The 23197-nt window shown below is 38.2% G+C and overlaps 1 protein-coding gene across 3 annotated transcripts in view; it reads left to right on the forward strand.

Annotated features, from left to right (window-relative positions):
• The window catches only part of ARB2A (ARB2 cotranscriptional regulator A), a 793098-nt gene that overhangs the window by 192885 nt on the left and 577016 nt on the right, over window positions 1-23197 (forward strand). For 2 of the 3 annotated variants that reach the window (XM_077462393.1, XM_077462394.1), the window contains exon 7: window positions 18636-18782. The exons of the other annotated variant lie outside the window; for it this stretch is intronic. In XM_077462393.1, the coding sequence (XP_077318519.1) occupies window positions 18636-18782 (147 nt within the window). The remainder of the gene's footprint in view (window positions 1-18635; window positions 18783-23197) is intronic. 3 annotated transcript variants of the gene reach the window in all.

Consider the following 23197-nt stretch of genomic DNA (forward strand, 5'->3'; position numbering starts at 1 on the left):
ATATATATATATATATATATATATATATATATATATCTATATATATATCATATATATATATCATATATATATATATATATTTTTTTTTATTAATTTGCAAAGATTTCAGTAATTTTCACGTTGTCATTATGGGCTACTGTTTGTAGAATTTTGAGGAAAATAATGAATTTAATCAGTTTTGGAATAAGGCTATAAAAAAATGTGGAAAAAGTGAAGCGATGTGTATACTTTCTGGATACACTGTATTTACCCAGAAAAATGGTGACGTGTTCAATACTACTTTTACCCGCTGTATATAAAAAAAATTCACTGACATTTTGGTGGTTTTGTTGTATAAAAGTGCATTATACATAAAATGAAATATCAAACCTAACAAATTCACTAGATAGTAGAGAAAATGGAGCAGATTAGAATTCTTCTCACTTTGTGCCTCGGAGCCTATTCCACCTGACTCATCAAATGAAAAATTCATCAATTAATCCTCTGACAATAACAATATATACACAAAAATCAATGACGGATTGATTTTTTTTTTTGAGCCAGAACATGAAAACCAAGCCCTGACTTACACGTAAAGCGAAGTTTCTCCTCATTTCGACCTTATTATTGAGCATAACATCTGAAGGCTTCATATCATTATTTGTTCTAAGCCAACTACAAAAGTGTGATTGTTTGAGAATGGTATATGAGCAATGGAGATGTTAGTACTATCTGACTGAGCTAATAAAGTTGTCAGAAAGCTGATGATAGGAAACCCTTGAAGGCAACCAATAGAGAGAGACAGATCACTGAGATCTGATGTTAGACCACCCAGAATACTTAACATTGAACTCAGTAGTGAGGGAGATCAAAGGCAAGGAAGGACAATGAGGAATAATATGAAATGCTAAAGAGATAACGGTGAGCATAGAAATTCAGTAATAATTAATAGACCCCCACTTGTATTTTTAAAAGGGGGAAAAACAAAATATGTTTACTCTCAATTTCATGCAACTTTCTTATTTTTCTTATTGGAATTGAGAAAGTTAGTTGTGATATAATTAGTAGAGTGATAATTTGAAATGCTGTTCTTGCGTCTTTTGAATGTCTTTCATGGCCAGCCCCTTTTCTCTAATGGAAATAGTTGGAACGAGTAAACTTCTTCTTTTTTTTTTTTTTTTTTTTTTTTTGTGGGAGTGCTTCAGCAGTTCCACTATTGTTGTTTGTTTTTTATTTATTTAAATCAACATTTTGGAGTCATAATTTTGGTATCCTACAAGATATAATGTAAATGTTGCAATTTTTATGTATGAATGCTTAAATTAACCTTTTGCTGTAATGTGTTAAGTCCACTAAAGATTCTATTCCATAATATTTGTGTTTTTCTCATTTAAATTTATTTTAACACTGATTTGCTGCCTAAAGTGCATTGTATCGCAATATTTGATATTTTAATGATCTGTAGATAGGTTAAAGATAAAATCACAAATGGGTATAAAAATGTGATAAAGATGTGTATTGCAGATTGATTTGGCGAATGAGGATTTTAGTAAGATACCTTGAATTTATACAATAAATAAATAAAGTAGTTCAAGAAAGATAATATATAATGATTACTGTGTGGTAACAATCAAAAAAAAACGGGCGATCGGCAGAAACACCCTACTTATTTTATATAAGTTAATGGGCTTTTTTTTGGTAAAGATTCTTTGTACTAATTCATTAGTGGTGGGTACCATCAGTTTAAAATGTCTTATCTCTTGTATCTCTGTGATCAAATTGCTATGTCATCTTACATGAGGCAAAGTGCATGCGCAAAAGGGAATGGAGGCTATTAATAGTCAAAAAATTATGTTAGGGAAAGGCACTATTTTTTATTTTTGAAGTCCATATCTCAGCCAAGCAACTGAGGCGGGTAGAACGGTACCGAAAAGGAAGAACGAAGTCAATTAAAGGCACATGATTACTTAAATTGTTTTCATTTCACAAACATATTCTCTGTAAATGTGTCTGAAAATAGAACAGAGGCATCTTGTTTCATTTATTTGTATTTGTTTGATTCTCTTTCCCTACCCTGCTTATTAATATTTATCAATAAAAAAATAAGTTTTATATGCTCATCTCTAAAAGGATATGGAGTATATTTACCAAAGGCAAATAGACTATCCACTTTGCAAGTGAAGTTGCACTTGGCATAGGACTTTTCCCCAGAGTTTAGTGGATGAGGTGAAGCGCTACTGAGTTTATTATCCAATCATGTACAAGCACAAATGCTCCAATCATGTACAAGCAAAAATGCTTTTTGTTTTGTTTTTCTTTTCCTTGCATGTGATTTTGTATTCTTTACAAAGTGAAATTTTACCACATTCAATAAGCCCTGGGGAAGATCTTGATGTAAAGTGCAACTTTCCTTGCAAAATGAACAATCCATTTTCCTTAGTAAATGAACCCCTGTAAGTCAAATGTCTTTCATTTCATTCTTTCTGCAGATTATTGCTTTCAACAGCACTGTTTTATTGTAAAGACAACAAAATATCAATACAGGAAGAAAGTAAATGTTTCCTCAGCAACCCATCAGTTCCTGTGGGTTTATGGTTAAATCCCCTAATGAAATGGCTCGGCATCTTGGCTTATGCTTTTTCAAATCAGGCCCTCCGTCTTTAAATAATTATAACATACAAGAAATAAGTAAAGAGTTAACAGGAGTATATTGTTTGATTATAGCAAATGTAGGCCTTTGGCTTGAAAGGGTGCATCCATTGCATGTAGATGTAATGGATAAAAATGATGATATTGGTTGCATAGTAATATGCTGTTGCATACTGATGAACACTTGTAGGACATGTTCTTATAAAATGGGGGTGTTTACTGTTACACATGGCCCTGATTATTAAATTTATCTAGCTTCCTTTAAATAGGGTCACTCTTTTGGTGACACTGATACTGAAGGGGTGAAAAACAATTTCATCACCAGATGACCCCATTAAGCTGAGCAGCAATTCTGAAACTGCTACTTGGATATCGGCAACTTTACATATTTTATACATATGGAAAATGGCAATTTCAGTTTAAGAGCATATCTTGTAATGTGACCTTAATGATCATATCATCCAGAATGGCATTTATAGTTTGAATAAAGTCCCCACCAGATAGGGATGATACAACTTGGTTTTCTATATAGTTTTATAATCAGTGCTCTGTGGATTCATCTATTAGTGATATTAGAAGTAGTACCTCCTTGGATATTGTGACTGGTGAAGAAACTTTAAAAGTTTCAGAACATTGTATTTTTAACATGTATAGTTACCAGAATAATTGGTTTGTTTATTTGTGGAATGCTTATCCATATTTTAGACTATTATATACAATACACGCTCCACATTCACATTAGGGGATATAACTGTGGAATCTTAGATTACTACAAGCCTGGTTGTATCTTTAGACTTTTATAATGATGATGTAATAGCTCAAAGGCTCCTATGTATTTAATTGGCCCAGTCATTCTATGGCAAATGTTAGAGGACTCCTGAGATTTGTAGTTCCCCAGTTCCACAGCTGTTATGTCCTTCATGTCACAGAAGCCTAATTTATAACTCTGTTAAGCCTTTCTTGGGTTCAAAGTAGTAGCATTATCCTTGAAGCCCTTGCTAGTGGTAGACTATCTTGAAACATTGTTCATCAGGTTCCAGGAGCAGTACTTGCATTTCCAAGTCTGAAGACTACAGTGTTTATTAGTATGCAGAGGTTAGATAATGATCAACAAGTTATTTCATTAGCTATTTTATTCCCTATAACAAGCTATTTGTTCCCTTAGATGTATTCACAGCGTGTCTAGGTACATTACTATTTGATGACTATTATCTGGAGAAGGGTGATCAACCCATATATTCATGTATGTCTTTGCACTCTATTCCTTGACTGCACTGTTCTTTGCAGGCTGTGGTAACACAGAAGGTGTTAATGGATTCTATACAGGCACATTAATAATACCATGACACTCTGGTAGCTGAATTTGTAAAGCCCACTTCTATTTTAGCAAGTTTGCCTTTTCATATGCATTATGATAAAGTGTTCATACTTGTGATTTAATGCTTTAACAGGGTTGACCTAACTATAAGATTTTACAGCTAATACTGAGGCTATATCTAATTTTCAATTTACACCTTGCAGTCCAGTTTAGAGAAATGTCGAGCAGAAACCCTTCCAGCCAGTTTAGTCGAGCATGTTAAATATTCAGAATTTAACTGTTATATTAGTCCAGTGATTTTTGGGTGTGTTAAAAATTGCATTGTCAATTACTTTTTAAGACAGTGCTTTAAATGTCCTGCTCATTTTTACTTGTGAGTGAATCAGATGGCTGTTTTTATGGTCAAGGCTCCTATACATAAATGTTAGCAGCCACTGACTCTCAAAAATTGTGCTATTTCTAGGACAGAGAATACCTTTAAGGCATTACACATAATATATTTATTATATTTGTGTAATTTTCACCAAACATTCACTGGTGGTGAATCAACCATCAACCATTGTCATTTAACCACTTCAGAAGGATTTTCCCCCTTAATGACCAGGCCATTTTTTGCACGGCATCACTTTAACTGCATCTGCATCGCTTTAACTGTTCATGCACCGTTGTACCCTAACTAAATTTATGTCCTTTTTTTCCCACAAATAGACCTTTTTCTTTTGGTAGTATTTGGAAATATCCAAAAAAGAAAGAAAAAGCAATTGCATCAGTTTAGGCCAATGTGTATTCTTCTACATATTTTTGGTAAAAAAAAAAATAGCAATAAGTGTAGATTGATTGGTTTGAGCAAAAGTTATAGCGCCTACAAAATAGGGGATACATGTAGTATGTCATTTTTTTACTAGTAATGGCGGTGATCAGCGGGACTGTGACATTGCGGCGGACAGATCTGACACTTTTTTGGGGGGAACTGTGACACTTATACAGCAATCAGTGCACTGATTACTGTATAAATGACAATGGCAGGGAAGGGGTTAACACTAGGGGACTTTCAAGGGGTTAAATGTGTTTCCTGTGAAGTGTTTCTAACCTTGGGGGGAGTAGACTGACTGGGAGTACAGAGAGATCGCTGTTCCTAATCACTAGGAAGAGACCATCGCTCTCTACTTCCCTTACAGAGTGGGGATCTGTTAGTTTACATTGACAGATCCCCGTTCTGGCCCTCTGTGAAGCAATCTTGGGTGGCTGGTGGACTTTGCTCTGACACCGCGGGATCACGCCCACTGTATTGCACGAAGCAACGTACAACTATGGCGATTTGAGCAATAGAGCCAGCCTGCTGCAGTACAACTGCGGAGGCTGGTCGGCAATTGGTTAAAACACATGCATCGTGAACATTCATGTGCAGTAACCGTTTGGCGAATACTGGATTCACTGCTTTATAAATATAACTTATAGAGGCATGCCGCCTTCAAAGTGTTTCCTATTTTTGGAAGTTACTTGTGCCGACTGGTTTGCTTTGAAGAAAGTGATGTTTCTATCACTATATGGGGTTGGGGGAATTACTAAAATTGGTGCAGCTGAGTAGGTAGTCAGCTTCTAACTTCAGTTTGTCTAATTAAGTTTTGTCAATAAAACCTGGAATCTGGTTTCTATGCAGAGTTGTATCAGCCTTTGCATTCTCCAGTTTTAGTAAATAACCACCTTTGCACCTTTTTGAACTGCTTATGAATTTGCCACTGCTTTGTACTCTTCTATATTGGACAAATGGTTTATTCACATTTGTAGGTTCTTTTTTAATTGTATTTATTTAAGTTCTGTTGACTCTTCAGGGCACAGGTTTTGGTTTATTCTTCTGTTGTCTAAATCTATGCACTTAAGTGTGATATTATTATTATTATTATTATTATATTATACAGGTTTTATATAGCGCCAACAGTTTTACAACATGAATTAATTTTTCTTCATTTTTTTTTTTTTTTTTATATTTGATTTAAAGTCAAACGGTGATGTAAATCACTGCATTAATATATACACTTTAGTGCAATATAGCTTTTGGGGGAGCTGTGATTCCAGTAATCCGTCATCTACTGTGAGCTGATATGCTTTGTATATTGTATAAGCTATATGTTTGTTTCCTTTAGGCCTTCTGTACATCTTGTGTGTTTCATACTTTAGGTAATAGCCAACATAAACAAGATCATGAAAAATCTGTCATGGTAGAAGTTTATAACCTGTAGCATCAGGGGATATTCTACATTTTGTACATCATTCTTGTAGCGATATGTTTTTTTTTTTTATTGTACCTGTGTGTAGGCTCACTTGTCTCTTATTTGCACATTTTCATAGTCCAGTTAAGAATCTTGGGATGAAATGTATTTTGAGGTCTAAAGTAGATGTGTTTACATTGGAAATCCGTATATTCTTTAGAGAATGTGAATTCTTTATTGTGCTTAAAAAAACGAAAAAATATTCAGTTTCTTTTCTTGGCTAGATTTGCAGTTTGTTTTTAATTTTCTGCACTGCTTTATTTCAGAAGAGAATGTGAAACCGTCACTTAATAACCATTTTGATTATTATCCTCGCGCATACTTTAATATTTGATTACACACATGAGATTTAAATTGTGATTCTTATGCCTTTAAAAAAGTTGTATTGATCTCTTGCAGCCATGCGTAGCAACATATCTTCCATCCATAAATTAAAACTTTTTTTTTTTTTAAATGTAAGTTTAATTTTTGTTTAATATTTGAACCAATCATTTTCAACATGGGAGTAAAATGCCAGCCATACAAGTTACAATTGATTTACTTTGATCTCAGAGGATTTTAAATGTTATGGTGTATAGAGTAGATGGAATATATAGAGTATAGTATATAGAAAGAGAGTAGTTGAGATTAGATTGCATGGTGTACTCAAATACAAATTCAGTTTAGATTTTTAACTTGGTTACATACAACACTTCTACACCCTTTATGAATACGATTTTATTTGTTGAGCTGTGGAATATAATAAGTTTAATTTTGCAATGGATGAGGACTGAAATAAAAGTGGTGTCATTGTAACATCCCCCCCCCGACAGTCACATAATGTGTGTCTGCCTTAGCAATGTAGCAGATATAATACTGTTTGATATAAAATTGTAGATGGTGGAGGATACATTGCATTACAGATGGCTTGCATCTTGTCACAAAAATAAATATGCACCTCAAATATCGCATATATTTTTAGCAGTGATTCACAAATATTTCCCTGACACACCTGAAAGGATACCCCATCTTCCCTTTCATAGACTTCTTCTCTATATTACAGAACATGAATTTAGTTATGTGCACTGCTCTATGCACACTACAAATCCCTAAGTACAGAGCCCATCTTGGGCGAGAGCAAGAGAGGGTGGCTACATTCCTACACACAGAGAGACCATGGAGCATGAATGTACCCGGCCTCTAACAGGAAGTCGGATCACAGCAGCAAAAAAAAAAAAAAAACATTTGGAGGAGTCCGAGAGCAATGGTACTTTTCAAGTTAAGAATACATACTTAAAACAATATTTTTTATGACGACTTTAGTGTCACAAAGTAAAAACAAGTAAAGCAAAGACACAACCTAGATTGAACTTTTCTTAGTCACCCTACTGACTATTTATTTTTTGCCTTCACATGGTTAGCTAACCATTTTGTTGGGTCTAAGAAAACTTCGTATAGAACATGAAGTGGTTTATAAAGGCCTAACCAGGCCTGTTTGTTTAAACACTAGGCCATACCAAAAAGACTGTTTGTTAAAAACGGGTATGCATTAAAAGTTAACACACCCCATGATTACACTCCTAGAATGTGCCAGAAGAGCAATGACAGGGGATGACCAATGGGTGTCACACTTACATCCTTGAAAATTAATCAATATATATAATATATATATATATATATATATATATATATATATAAAATATTATGCCATTAAATAGTTCAAGTAAGTGCAGCAGTGCCATCAAAAGATTTAGAACATTCTTGTTTTATTTATGCACATTTTCCTTTGCATAATATATCTGCTAATAATTGATTTCACTATTTTAGACAAAGAATTGTATACATTCTTTCTTTATCGACCGCTTGAATGAAAAAAAAATATATAACATATATTATATATATATATATATATATATATATATATATATAAACTTTTTAATGCAAGTAATTAGACGTGCTTCTGGCCAGTTTAGTAGTGCATGATATTTATGCAAGCCTTATTATTGAATGTGTTTTTATTAATGATTTTATATGTAGTATGCAGATGTTCCTGGAAACTTCCGATTTCTTGCTCTTTATATGGAAGCGATAACCGAGGCGAACAACACAGCTAGGCTGGTCTCATTGTTTATCTGAGGACACTGTTGCACAAACAAAGGCTCACACAGGATGACTGGCTATATATTATTTATACTCGAGAAACTGAGGGCATGATTATCTCAAATGCGAGTAAGGGAAATGAGGCAACATGTAAATTCTGAAAGGTCAACGGTAATGAGTTGAAATAAATAATTTATTTGTAGTCTTTGCCTGCAATATTCAGGTTTTTTTTTGTTTGTACTGTATATTTCTCAGTGACTGCTATTTCTGTTGTTTCTTCCTTCCCACATACCATAGACCAGTGTTGTATTGACAAGGATAATTGCCAGTTAAAATAGCAAAGTGTGGCCTTTGGAAGAGCAGAGAATATTCTTGCTAATCCTTAAAGTACTCTCCAGATAAGTTTTAATGTTCAAATTCAATTTAACCTGCACATTGTGATCTTACCGTTGGCGTATCTCTTATTTTTCTACCTAGACCTGGCAGTGTCTTTCTAAGCTATGGTTTTTCATGAATCCCTTTTTGATTTATGTATAAGCTTTGTTAATAATATGATTTCTCTCACACACAAACATCAGTATGATATTGACTAGGTATTTTGCCAAAGGCTTTTTAGTTGTGCAGAAATTCCCAGGTGCGCTACACCAATAGGATGGCTTCGTTTTTCGGAAACTCTGGGGAGTGGTGTGAACATACATTACGTGGAGATAGCAAACCAGGAATGTTATGGGAATGTGCTGACCCCTTCCTTTAATCTCGCACTGGAAAGGCAATGTTGCTTAGTGCATTGCTTTAGGACATTGTTTGCCTCAACCAGCACAAAACTGTACTAAATGCAATTAACCAGTTCCACCAGTGTGCAGGGAAAAGCTTGATTGCTTAGGGTTTTTTTTTTTTTTAGGTTGGATCATGACAGCTGTGATCCATTCTGATCACTGTTTATTTTAGTTGCATATTTCAGTGTCCTTTTTGACCTATCCAGCATAGATGAGCATAAGCACAGCTGCAAACTGATTCACAGATAAAGTTTTATTTGCAGTGCAATTGCAGCATTCCCAAATCATATTATATTTACAACGCTCTTATTAACCCATACATTTGCAGCTAAAAGTATATCAGAATTGGCATTTTTATGGATTAGTAGAATCTGTAATTGCCGTAAAAACAAAACACAAGCTGGAACAAGAGACACTTGTTTTGAAGGGATCCTCACCTCAAACAGCAGCACCTAGAACTGTTGCAGAATGAACAATCGTACAGATCATTAAAGGCAAGTGACATAACTTGGCATAGGTGGCACAGTGTTGTCATATTCATATATACTATCATGATAATGTAATCTGACTTGCACCAGGAGTAGAATTGTGGTCATTATACTTTTTATCATGGGGATGGTTATGAAAGGTGCTGTTTTGCTTAATGTCATCACGAAAATTGACTACATAAAATAAAAAGTTTTCGGTCACCAAAAATATAAGGTAGTTTAGACTGATTCCACCCTCCCCAGCTAATGTTCCATCTTGGCTTTTCTATATTAGGATATCTGAAATGATACATAATAATTTCATAGATTTGCTATTAAAAACTTAATATTGCACTGTTTATTATTGGTACACCTTTTGTGGTGAACATGCTTTCCCAAAAAGTAGTGACTAGGAATATCCAGTATGGCCCACATGTACAAATTACCATTTATGTCTGTCATACCTTTTTCTCTTGGTCACCCTTTGGTCACTAGACATCAATTTCCTAATCTGTTGTTTATTATAGTTAACCTGTGCTAGTTATTTATTTTTTCCCTTCATTCGATCGCCAAATCAAAGCAATTTATATAGGTTTTGCTCTGCTCAAGCAGGCAGGTTTTAGCTTCATCCCTCACTGGGGACATCAAACAAGGAGTTCTATTGCTCTGAGTAATCGTTCCTCTTTGTTACAGTTTAAAACCCATTGTGCATTATGTAATGGATTGTTGGATAAAACCCAAAAAGACGTATATGTTCAGTTAATTTTGTTCCTTTTTTTCAGGGCTCTCAGATTTTTAAAACAATGCTATTTGCAGTGCTATTATATGATTGATATATTATCATGCAATCCCTTTGCAGCGTAAAAAATATCCTTAGAGTTTTTTTTTTTTAAATTGACATAGTTAAAAAAATTTTTTTTATATATATATATATATATATTACACACACTTACAAAATGTTGCTATTTCCTCTAATCCTCTAACCAACCTTTGTTAGATGGCTTATAAGAAAAACAGTACTTCATTCTGTGATCAAAACCGAGTGCCTGATGGCCTGAAGGTGAAATAATTATCTCTGGTGGCTGCGCAGATCTCAGTGTCAAAGCAAAGAACCATGGGGCAACAGAATTTAAGCATGACAACTGGCATGAGCAAAGACAACTGCTTGAGGCCCTGTTTTAGTCTTCATATTTTTTTTGGTAAAAGTATTGTGCATTTTTTTTTTTTCCCCTTCCGTGTGTTTATTTTTTTTTTATTTTTTTTATTGGAAGGTGAGAAAGATTGAAAATGAGTGCATGCACCTCATATTCATCTTTACTGTTATTTCCAGTCTTTTGATTTCCCATAAACTGAGCAATATTGCATGTGTTTCTTGTGGTTTCTAAAACAGGGATGCGTTCTGCTGAGTGTCAGATAGATGGCAGCATTCCTACAGACTGAAAGCAGCTATACTTTTTTTCTATACACTCTTGCTTGCTCTCCAAATAAACCTGTCACTTTATTATTTGACAAAATATTCATTTTTATTCATCAAGATTTGGGCTGCGATGGGGGCGTTTATGACTGTTTGTTTTACGAGGCTCTAGGCTGAGTTTGTAGGCATTGTAAGGCGAGATCCATTATCCTGTTACAAGTGCATATAATGCTACAGCGATGATAAGATACCAAAGTCAGTAAAGACCACATAAGCCGCCCTTGATGAAAAAGATAAATTAATGCATAAATAACGTTGTTCACTGCTGTGTTTGCTGAGATCAAGGAGAGATCTTTGAAGGTTTTCGGAGATCAGACATACAGAACCTGAATCACCTTTTAGTTTGTATTCTGTTAGTGTAACAGATAAAAAACAGTTAGGCTTGTGCTTCAATAATCTATGATGCTTTACCCACTGATGTACTGCAATAATTGTATTATTATTGAAAGCACAGATATTGCACTAGTAACTATAGTTTGAATATATTTAACTTTATTCTCACTTTTTTGCAGCCCACATTACATGGTGTACTTGCTGGGAGCACTGTTGCTGCAGATGTCCTAGCACTGAGATGAACTCATCACTGATAGCTCCTGAGCAGACAGCTGGGGGTTTTGGGGTTTCACATCTCATTTGCCAGCCTGCTAAATTGCTCCATAGCCTATAGATATATTCTGCTGGTTTCAGGTTTTATAAAATAACACTGAACTCTAGAGATTTCAGGGCAGATGCTACTTTCAAGTGGAGTTTTTTTTTCTTTCCTTCTTTGAGATTGTAGCTTCCAGTCTTGCTATGACTCTTCTCTATACATGATTTTTAGAGTCTATGATTGTTCTGTAAAGATATTTTCTTCATGAAAGTAATGGGCTGTTTCGCTTTACTTTTTGCAAGAATACCTCTGAATTTCTGCTCCTAAAATATAAAGATTTTTCTACAAGAAAAGAGATGGTTGAACCGGTTAGGCTATGTTGATGGGCAAGAAAGAACTAGAACATGTGAAGCACAAAAAATATATACATAAAATGTTTTATCTCTAGTCATTAAGACTTCAAATCTTTATCTTGTGCCCCATAAGACAGCTGTGAACTACATGTTTGTGTTCTAAAACGTAGTGCCATTTATGAAACGTGGTCTGTTCCAGGACTATTTGTCTTTCTCATTGTATAATTATCAAGCAGCGTGAACAAGTTACATCCACTCTAGTAAAGTGTTTGTAACCTTAAAGAAAATCTGCCCTTCCCTAAACTGTAAAAAAAAACTGTCTGATCTTGTGTTCCACCTCTGATAATTATGGCTGCTGAGCCCTGACTACAGTGGTCAGTTTGCGGGCCTCCATCATCTACAGCTCTCTTCTGTCTCCCTCACCCCCTGCCTCCCTGCCTGTCAGCTCTGTGCTGCCCCCCCCCCCCACTGTTATTAAAAAATAAAAGATTACAAATTGTCACTGCCAGGCCCTCTTTTATATCTAGGCACAACACACGGTAAATGTTTTCTCAAAATGAAGCTAGTAAATACCTTTTTTACAGCTATCTTCAGGCCAGTCACTCCCTGCCTGTCTCCTACTCTGATCCATGGCCACTGCAGGAGGGGACTGAGAGTCCACGTGATCTCCCAGGTTGACGTCAGAGGGAGATCTTGGCCCCTCCCACATTAGCCCTGGATCAGAGTAGGAGATTGGCAGGGAGTCATGTGACCGGCCTGAAGATAGTTGTAAAATGGTATTTACAAGCTTTGTTTTAGAAAAACATTTACCCTGTGCGATGCGTTGTTATAAAAGAGGGGCTGGCAGTGAAATACACTTTTGTAGCAGCTACACACAAGTATTTTATTTATTTTTTTTCCATCTTAATGCATAGAATGCATTAAGATAAAAAACCTTCTGCCTTTACAACTCCTTTAAGGGCGATAGCGCCTGCGCACCCGCTGTGCAGCAGGGGACCCGATGTATGTGTCTGGCGGTCACGATGACCGCAGGCCCACAATCGGGGGCATGAGAGCCAGAACGTGTGTGTGTGTGTGTGTGTGTGTGTGTGTGTGTAGACACACAAATCCACATTCTGACAGGAGAGAAGAGACAGATCATCTGTTCCTACTAATCAGGAACAGCGATATGTCTCCTCCCCCAGTGAGTCACATCCCCATACTGTTAACAAAAAACACATTTAACCCCTTGATCGCTCCCTAGTGTTAACCCCTTCCCTGCCCGGGACATTTATACAGTAATTGGTGCATTTTTATAGCACTGATCACAGTATAAATGTCAGTGGTCCCAAAAAAGTGTCAAAAGTGTCCAATCTGTGTGCCGCAATGTCTCAGTCCCGCTAAAAATCGCTGATCACCACCATTTACTAGTACAAAAAATATATAATAAAAATGCCATAAATCTATCCCCTGTTTTGTGGAAGCTAAAACTTTTGTGCAAACCAATCAATATACGCTTGTTGCGATTTTTTTTTTTTTCTTATATTATACCAAAAATATGTAGAAGAATATATGAATACTTTTTTTTGGAACATTTATTATAGTAAAAAGTAAAAAATTTTTTTTTTTTTTCAATGGTCGCTGTTCTTTATTTATAGCGCAAAAAATAAAAACTGCAGAGGCTATCAAATACCACCAAAAGAGAGCTCTATTTGTGAGAAAAAAAAAAGACGTCAATTTTGTTTGGGTACAGCATCGCACAACCGCGCAATTGTCAAAGTGACGCAGTGCTGTATTGCTAAAAATGGCCTGGTCCTTAAGAGGCCAAATCTTCCGTAAGTGGTTAAAAAAATGTGCTCTTACAATGCGCTGGAGCATATTGCTGCGGAATTTAGAACTCCCGAGAGGCTCCTTGTATAAGTGTCCGAGACCTGGCTGAATTATTATTTTTATAATTTTTTTATTTAGGCAAAGAGGTGTAAGTGAAGCGAAACTTCCATCTTTATATATTTAAAGTGGGTTTTTTTTTTTTTTTTTCTTTTTTTACCTATTTCACAGGATGATACATACTCCAGATTTTAAAATATTGTGAAGAGTTCCTCATCCTTATCCCCAATGTCTGACAGATATAATGGAGCATTTTTACATACATGATATTGTCAAAAGTATTGGACCATCTGTCTACATGAACTTTAATAGCATCCCAGTCTTCGTCCGTAGGGTTCAGTTGGCCCACCCTTTGCAGCTATAACAGATTAAGGTTTTCTGGGAAGCCTGTCCACAAGGTATAGGAGTGTGTCTATAAGAATGTTTTGACCATTCTTCCAGAAATGTATTTTTGAGGTCAGGCACTGATGTGGAAGAGAAGACTCTAATTTTTTTCCAAAGATTTTCTATTGGATTGAGGTCCGGACTCATTTGGTGGAGAGGGGATTATGGTGTGGGGTTGCTTTTCAGGGGTTGGGCTTGGCCCCTTAATTCCAGTGAAGAGAACTCTTAAGGCATCAGCATACCAAGACATTTTGGACAATTTCATGCTCCCAACTTTGTGGGAACATTTTGGAGATGGCCCCTTCCTGTCCCAACATGACTGCACACAAGTGCACAGAGCAAGGTCCATAAAGACATGAATGAGTGATTTTGGAGTGGAGGAACTGACTGGTCTGTACAGAGTCCTGACCTCAACCTGATAGAACACCTTTGGGATAAATTAAAGCAGAGACTGCGAGCCAGGCCTTCTTGTCCAACATCAGTGCCTGACCTCACAAATGCGCTTTTGGAAGCATGGTCAAACATTCCCATAGACACACTCCTAAACCTTGTGGGCAGCCTTCCCAGAAGAGTTGAAGCGGTTATAGATTCAAAGGGTGGGCCAACTCAATATTGAACCCTACGGACGAAGACTGGGGTGCCATTAAAGTTCACGTGCGTGTTAAGGCAGGTATCCCAATACTTTTGGTAATAACTGTGTGTGTATTTGTAGATATATACACATACAATGACTTGAAAAAGTATTTGTGCCCCATGATAGACCAACACAAAGTGGCACATAATTGTGAAGTGGAAGGAAAATGATAAATGGTTCTCAATTTTTTTTACAAATAAATATCTAAAAAAAAGTGGCGTGCATTTGTATTCAGCCCCCTTTACTCTGATACCCCTAACTAAAATCTAGTGGAACCAATTGCCTTCAGAAGTCACCTAATTAGTAAATAGAGTCCACCAGTGTGTAATTTAATGTTAGTATGGATACAGCTGTTCTGTGAAGCCCTCAGAGATGTGTTGGGGAACCTTGGTTAACAAACCGCATGAAGGCCTTGGAACACACCTGAGAGGTCAGGGTTAACGTTGTGTGGAGAAGTTTAAAGCAGGGATAGGTTATAAAAAAAAATATCCCAAGCTTTGAACATCTCACGGAGCACTGTTCAATCCATCATCCAAAAATGGAAAGAGTAGGGCACACCTGCAAACCTAACAAGACATAGCCATCCACCTAAACTGACAGGCCAGTCAAGGAGAGCTTTAATCATAAATGCAGCCAAAAGGCCCATGGTAACTCTGGAGGAGCTGCAGAGATCCACAGCTCATGTGAGAGAATCTGTCCACAGGACAACTATTAGTCGTGCACTTCAAGAATCTGGCCTTTATGGAAGTGTGGCAAGAAGAAAGCCATTGTTGAAAGTAAGCAATAAGAAATCCCATTTGCAGTTTGCAAGAAGCCATGTGGGGGGACACAGAAAACATGTGGAAGAAGGTGCTATGGTCAGATGAGACCAAAATTTGTTTACTTCTTGGCCTAAAAGCAAAACCGAATGTGTGACGGAAAACTAACACTTGACATCATCCTGAACACACCATCCCCACCATGTTGTGGGAATGCTTTTCTTTAGTAGGGACAGGGAAGCTGATCAGGGTTGATGGGAGGATGGATGGAGCCAAATACAGGGCAATCTTAGAAGAAAACCTGTTATGCCCCCGTACACATGAGCGGAATGTCCGACAGAAAAAGTCAGACAGGAGCTTTTCATCGTATTTTCCGATCATGTCTATGCCTCATCAGACTTTTTACGCCAAATTCTGACGGACCCAGAAAGAGAACATGTTTCTGACAGAACCAATTCCTATGAGGAAAACCACTCGCCTGCATGCTGTTCCAACGTACCAAAAACTACGTATGCTCAGAAGAAAGTACGAGACGGAAGCGCTCGGCGTGGTAAAACTAGCGTTTGTAATGGAGCTAGCACATTCCTCACGCAGCAAATTCTGTGATCTTTTAATGCAGTTCATTCTTTTCTTCTTTATAATGATAGAATGATTTTCTGCTGATATTCACACAAACTTATTTCTTGATTATTTCACCTGATCTCATTAATAACATTGTATTTTTTAAAAGCCCGATCTCCATAATAATGTTTACAATTATTTTTTATAGTCCTATTTTTTTTTTTTATTCCATCAAGATCTCTGTCCTTTTTCAATCAAAACGCATAGGCAAGTATTTTCAGAAAATAAAATCTCCATTTATTCTGGGTAACAAAATAAAGAAGAAGGCAACGCTGGAGAAACTTTTGGAATTTGCGAAGCCTTTTGGCCCCCAGGACACACATCAAGTCTGTGGAAAAGAAAATTGGTAGCTTTAGGAGTTCATATAATTTGGAGCACAATCTGGTCCAGGAATCCCAGAGATCAGGACCAGCAGCAGATGACATATGTCTCCAGCCTGTGGTACTACACCAGCCGGCGTCTTCTGTCAGACCAGACTGAAGCCAGGTCATCACTTTCTTCTCTTCGCTGCAGGCTTGCCTCCATGCTTCACTGCAGCCTTCCTTGGAGGCTGTGTCTCTGGTGGTGGACTTGTGGCAAGAGAAGGAGGATGGGCGAGCTCACATACGTAGATGTTCTCAGTCAGATGGCCCATCAACCCCTTCTTTAGGGCCTCACCATATTGCCTCACAGAGGAGGCATTGGCCCTTCTCCAATTTAAGCAATCTAGTGGCTAGATAGCAGCCATAGGCCTATTCAGAGTCGGGGGGAGGGGGGCTTCTGAGGACATCACTTGCTTCCCTAATGAGGCCCAGTGCTGCCTCCTCAGTCATCGCCCCCTTCCTGGGTCTTTTTGATTGTAAGGCAGAGGAGAGGCACCTGGGATTGGGGAGGCTCCTACTGGGCCCGCCCTCCTCCTGGCTGAGCTCATCCTGTGTATATAAAAAAGGGACATAGTTTTAGTTTTTGCTTCATCAATCACACACAATTTTCAGCTCATGACTTGCAAATTGAATGTTAATAAATAGAAAAGACCATCATTCTGACTCCGGCATTTTTCATTTTCGTCCCAAACATTTTTGGCCCCTACTGTCTATTAATATGTGTACATCACTTTTTTTAAATCATTAATTTGTTATCAATTATAACATCTAGTTAACATCATTAATATTAGGACAATAAATATGTATAAAAATAATATACCTGTCTCCAGCTGGGCACATCCAATTCTTCCAGGATGGAAGGCCCAGGTTGTTCCTCGTCGGCCTCTGTTGGGGTGGAGGGAAGGCTGCAGGGAAGGGTAGAAAGCGATTCCCTGCCTTCAGTCTGGTCATCCAGAAACCGCAGTTTGTTGAAGTACCACAGCCTGGGTACATACACTTGCGCTGCTGATGCTCCTGATCAGAGTGATTTCTGGTTCTTATTATGCTCCTTCTTATACATGTTCCTCAAGATCCCAATTTTCTGGGACCCGAGTCTTCACAAATTCCATAAGTTTCTCCAGCGTTGACCTCCTAGCTTGTTTATTATAATATGAGCTGTTTTTCACCTCCCACAAATTCCTTGTCTCCCTGTACTTGTCAGTGAAACTGCCCATAAATTCAGGGTCCTTAAAGTGATTCATATTTGCTGTAAGACCATATACAAGACAAAAATACTGTCAGCTTCAACTCTTATAATCTTATGCCAATATAGGCCTCAGTCTTGAAGCGGTATAGGCCACTGCTGTACCAAAGTTAAGATTCTACCTTTGTTAGAACATTCGTCCTCCTTCCTCAGCACACTGAACATACGTACAGCACACGCATGTTACTTTATATACACTGCGCCTGCGTTGCCCACCCCTGACATTCTTTCTAGTGTCATTCCCCGCCCCTTCTCTTCGGCGCACAGTAGGAGCGACATGGCGAAGACAGAGTAGGTGTCTGTTATTACTAATTCCAGTAACGAGGAGAAGGAAAGATCAAAGGCAGAAACATCCCAAACCCGGAGGCAAAGATTTAAGGCCTCAAATATGTCCTTGGGTGAGATGGTGGACATCTTGAGGGCGACCGACTATGATGGGAAGAATGGACCGTACACCAAACTGAATGTGAGAGGCCAAAATCATGTTGAAAGTTGTGAAGAGTCTGCACACAAATTTTGGTCAGACCTGAAACTGAAGGAGCTGGATCAGTACAGAAGGATCATGAAAGTGCTTAGAAAAAGTAAGTATTTGTTGTGTGTTCTGATTATTATTACTTGCATGCTGCGTCATGTGATTTTCTTTACTGTAGGACATTTTAAAATGGCAAGTTTCAGGTTGGTGGGCACAGTAATCAGTCGTACTAAACTTTGTTCGCTCATTAAATAGATGTTTTGGGCAGATACAGGTTAAATACATTTGGTCATGCCTAAATATCTGTGTGCTAAAGTATACCTTTTGTTTCTTCCTCCTAGGGGACCAAAGACTCGGAGGACACCACTCAAAAGAGGACATCAGGAACCCCCCACCTGACAAAGAAGGGGAACTCCGAAAAACACCACACCCTGAGGATCTGGAGGAAGGAGAGGTGGAGAAAGAGGCTGAACTTGTCAACACAACAGGTGAGTGTCTGACACCCTAGCTTCAGGTAATATATGTATGACTGTATATTTATAATACATGTTTTTCTCCAAAATTTTTGGTGATTTGCTGGTTGTGGAAGAGCAAGCTCAAAATTTCGCAAGTGCACAACTCCTAATTCAGGACATCATGACATGGAATCGTGAAATTGACATCATAAGAAATAAACAAAATTTTCTTGAACAACAAATGAAGAACATGATTCATGTATTGGGGAGAATTTAAAAGATCTTCAAAATGCAACCTTTTTAAGATTTTTTTTTTTTGCTGTTAAAAAAACACAATTTTTTTGTAATTGGTAAAAGACAAATTTTGAAGATGCACACAGTGTGTCAACATGTGCTATCTGCCATCATGGGAGATCAATGTATGCGGTTTGTGGGTGCAACCCCTTCCTCCCAAATGAAGTAGGTGAGAGGAAGGTGTTGCACACCCAAAACATGTCCATTGATCCCACATGATGGCAGATGGCACATGTTGACATGGGATCAGTAAATACCCATTTTGACTCCCAAATTGTGTGCATCTTCAAAATATGGCTTTTACAAAGGTGACATCACCCCATCTGATGAAGGCAATATCCAGACATTTTGGACATACTATAATGTCTGATATTGCCTTCTTTTTTTCTACATTGAACTTTGTACGTTCCAGAGTTTTGAATGTTATGTTATTAAACATGCCTATTTACAACACAAAAAAAATTGTAAAAAAATTGAAAAAAATTTATAAATTATTTTACCCAAAAATTTTAAACCGCACATTTGAATGTGCACACAGTAAAAACTTTGCTAATCAACAATGTGTAGCTTCTTTCAGTGGTCAGTTATTGAAGTAATTTTGTGTTTACAGTGACAATGGGGCTTATTTACCAAAGGAAAATCCACTTGGCACTACAAGTACACTAGGAGAACCTAGCAGACAGCCAAAAACAAACACAAGCAATAAAGAAATTTCAAGATTTTATCAGATACATTTTTTTTAATTAAAAAAATGTTTAGACATTGTCTGATATAGCAATGGCCCCCCTACCCATAAAATTTACATATTTCTTTGGGGGGCTAAGCCAGTATGGCCAGTATCCAGGCCTGTCAGGGGATTAACAGGAAGTCCGGTCTCAGGCCCAAGTGAGGCAATATAATTTTTGGCATTTTTCCTTAAAAAATTGTGCAATATGCAGCAAGATAGGATGATGTGGTTTATTTTTGTAGTCTGCCGTATCGATTGCTGTCAGGAACAGGCGGAACCGGCTGGCCATTCAGCTCACTCTTCTCACTCTGGCCAGCCGATGGTTAGAAACCCTCCTCTCTGGAGTGAGGGTCTTTTGGGGGAATGGCCTCCCCAGGTGCTCACCCAGCCCGAACGCTTCATCAGCAATAAAGACGAACGGGAGTCCTTCCACATTGTTCGCATCAGGTGGAAATGCCAGGCCACCAGTCTGGAGATGTTGGTAAACCTCCGTCTTGGCGAAGACTCCTCCATCCGACATCGGACATTCTTCCCCACGTCCACATAGAAGAACTCGTATTGTGCTGACATCGCGGCCATTAACACTATACAATTAAACCCTTTATAGTTATAATAGTAACACCCCAAATGGGGTGGTGGCATGATGCGGACGTGCTTCCCATCTATAGCCCCTCCACAGTTGGGAAAGTCCCAACGGTCAGCAAAATGGGATGCCATTCCTGTGGCATTGAAGGAAACTGTGGAGTCAAAACAGAAAAAAAATATATAAGTACTTTTGCACATAACCTTGCAAGCAGATTAAACAAAAAACACTCTTGGCCAACATCAGTATAACATGTTTTTTTAAGGAGTATTTCAAGACAAAAATATAAGGTCCACTGATCAGATTCCTTACCCCCTCTGATGGCCCTACTGTAAAAAAAATTTTTTTGGGGGGGGGGGGCGGTTTGAGGAGCCAAAAAAGCCTCTGGCACTCTGCCTGAATTTAAGTACACACATAACATTTGTACACATTTTGGTGGGGGGGGGGGGGGTTTATAAATTTAAGCACACACAACATTTGTACACATTTTAAGGGATGTTTTGGGTAAAGCACTACAATGGAGCTGACAAAGTACATTAAGTGACTAGGCTGTAGGTGTATATGGGCCCAGGCTAGCATGCTAGCATGGGGGGGGGGGGGTTAGTGAAGGCTAATATGCATGTAGGCCAAGAAAGGAGCATTAAAAGATTCAAGCATGCATGAGGATAAAGGGGACATTCACAGCATATTACAATCATGGTAATTATGGAATGATAAAATACAATACATTAGCAAACATTAAATACATAGAATGTAATGTTAAAGGATAACACTTACCCTACTATAGTCCTTCTGCAGGACCTGAATGATGGCAGAACAGGTCTCTGGGATAATGATCCCCAGAGCCCGGGGTGAGATGCCTGTAGAGAACTTGAGGTCCTGTAGACTTCTACCAGTCGGCAAGTACCGCAAGGTGGTGATGAGCCTCTGCTCCGGAGTGATGGCTTGCTGCATGCAGGTATCCTGCTTCATAATATAAGGGGTGAGCAAAGCCAACAGATGGTGAAAAATGGGGTCCATCATCCAGAGAAAGTTCCTGAAATCAGGATTATTCTCCTGGATCTCGCACAGCAGAGGCATATGAGAGAATTGGTCACACTGGAGTAACCAATTCTTGGTACATGGACTCCTCCTTGCCCTGTTCTTGGACTGGGCTTGGGTCAAAATATAATCCCCAACACAAAGCCCCCACACAGCACGAACTCTACAACGAGTACATACCCGCAATATTGGTTCAAAATGGTCAGCTGGTCAGAATGAACTTAACAGAATGCACTGAAGAACAGCAAGGCCTGTAAAGAGCGAGATGAAAATGAGCAACCAGCAGACAAACGCACCGAAAAACATAAGAACTGACTACACGCACTAAAAACCAGATACAAACCCACAAGCACAAACTGAACAGCAGTAAAACAATCTGAAAAAGCAGGAGTCTGAAAAGCACAAATTGTCTCTAACCAAACTTCTAACATGAGATTAGCAGAAGGAGCCCAAAGACTGGCGCACTGGGTGTTGAACTTTCTTTTTCTAGTCCCATCGTATGTGTTGTACATCACCGCGTTCTTGACAGTCGGACTTTGGTGTGATCATGTGTACGCAAGACAGTTTCAGCGGAATTCCGGCAGAAAAACCTTTAGAGTTTATTCTAACAGGAAAACCGGTCGTGTGTACGGGGCATTACTCTGCAAAAGACTTGAGACTGGGGCAGAGGTTTACCTTCCAACAGGACAACAACACAAAACATATAGCCAGAGCTACAGCGGAATGCTTTAGATCAAAGCATATTCATGTGTTTGAATGGCCAAGTCAAAGTGCAGACCTAAATCCAATTGAGGATCTGTGGCAAGACCTATTACTGTTCACTGATGTTCTAATCTGACAGAGATTGAGCTATTTGGCAAAGAAGAATGGGCAAAAATGTTACTCCCTGGATGTGCAAAGCTGGTAGAGACTTGCTGTAATTGCAGCGAAAGTTGACTTTACAAAGTATTGACTTGGGGGGCTGAATACAAATGCACGTCACACTTATCACATATTTATTTGTTAAAATTTTTTTTAAATGTATCATTTTCCTTCCACCTCACAATTATGTGCCACTTTGTGTTGGTCTATCACATAAAATCCCAATAAAATACATTTACATTTTTGATTGTAACATGACAAAATGTGGACAATTTCATGGGGTATTAATACGTTTCCCCTCAAAATAACTCGGGCAGCACAGTGGTGTAGTGGGTAGCAATCTCGCCTAGCAGTAAAAGGAGTCACTACCTGCCTTGAGTTTGCATGTTCTCCCTGTGCCTGCGGGGTTTCCCCAGGGTACTCCGGTTTCCTCCCACACGCCAAAGACATGCTTCAACCGGATAATTGGCTTCTCTCCAAAATTGGCCCTAGTATATAAATGTGAGTTTGGAACCTTGGATTGTGGGCTGCTTGCGGGTAGGGACCAATGTGAGTGTGTGATGTATGTGTGGAGTGCTGCTTAAATTGACAGCGCTATATGGGTACCTTTTAAATAAGTGGGGATAATTGTAGGCACGCCCCCACACTTGCTCAGGTTAAACTGGATGAACTGGTGTCTTTATTCAACCTTACTATGTAACTCAACACAGCCCTTAATGTGTAAACTGCTGGCAACAAAAGTGAGTACACCCCTAAGTGAAAATGTCCAAATTGGGCCTAATTAGCAATTTTCCCTCCTCTTTGTCATTTGAATCATTAGTGTTACAAAGTCTCAGGTGTGAATGGGAAGCAGGTGTGTTAAATTTGTTGTGTCCGTACTCTCTCATACTGGTCTGTGGAAGTTCATCATGCCACCTCATGGCAAAGAACTGTCTTTGTCTA

This window comes from Lithobates pipiens, unplaced genomic scaffold (assembly GCF_037356315.1).
Source record: "Lithobates pipiens isolate NorthernLeopardFrog02 unplaced genomic scaffold, aLitPip1_a1.2 Scaffold_3, whole genome shotgun sequence".
Lineage (NCBI taxonomy): Eukaryota > Metazoa > Chordata > Amphibia > Anura > Ranidae > Lithobates > Lithobates pipiens.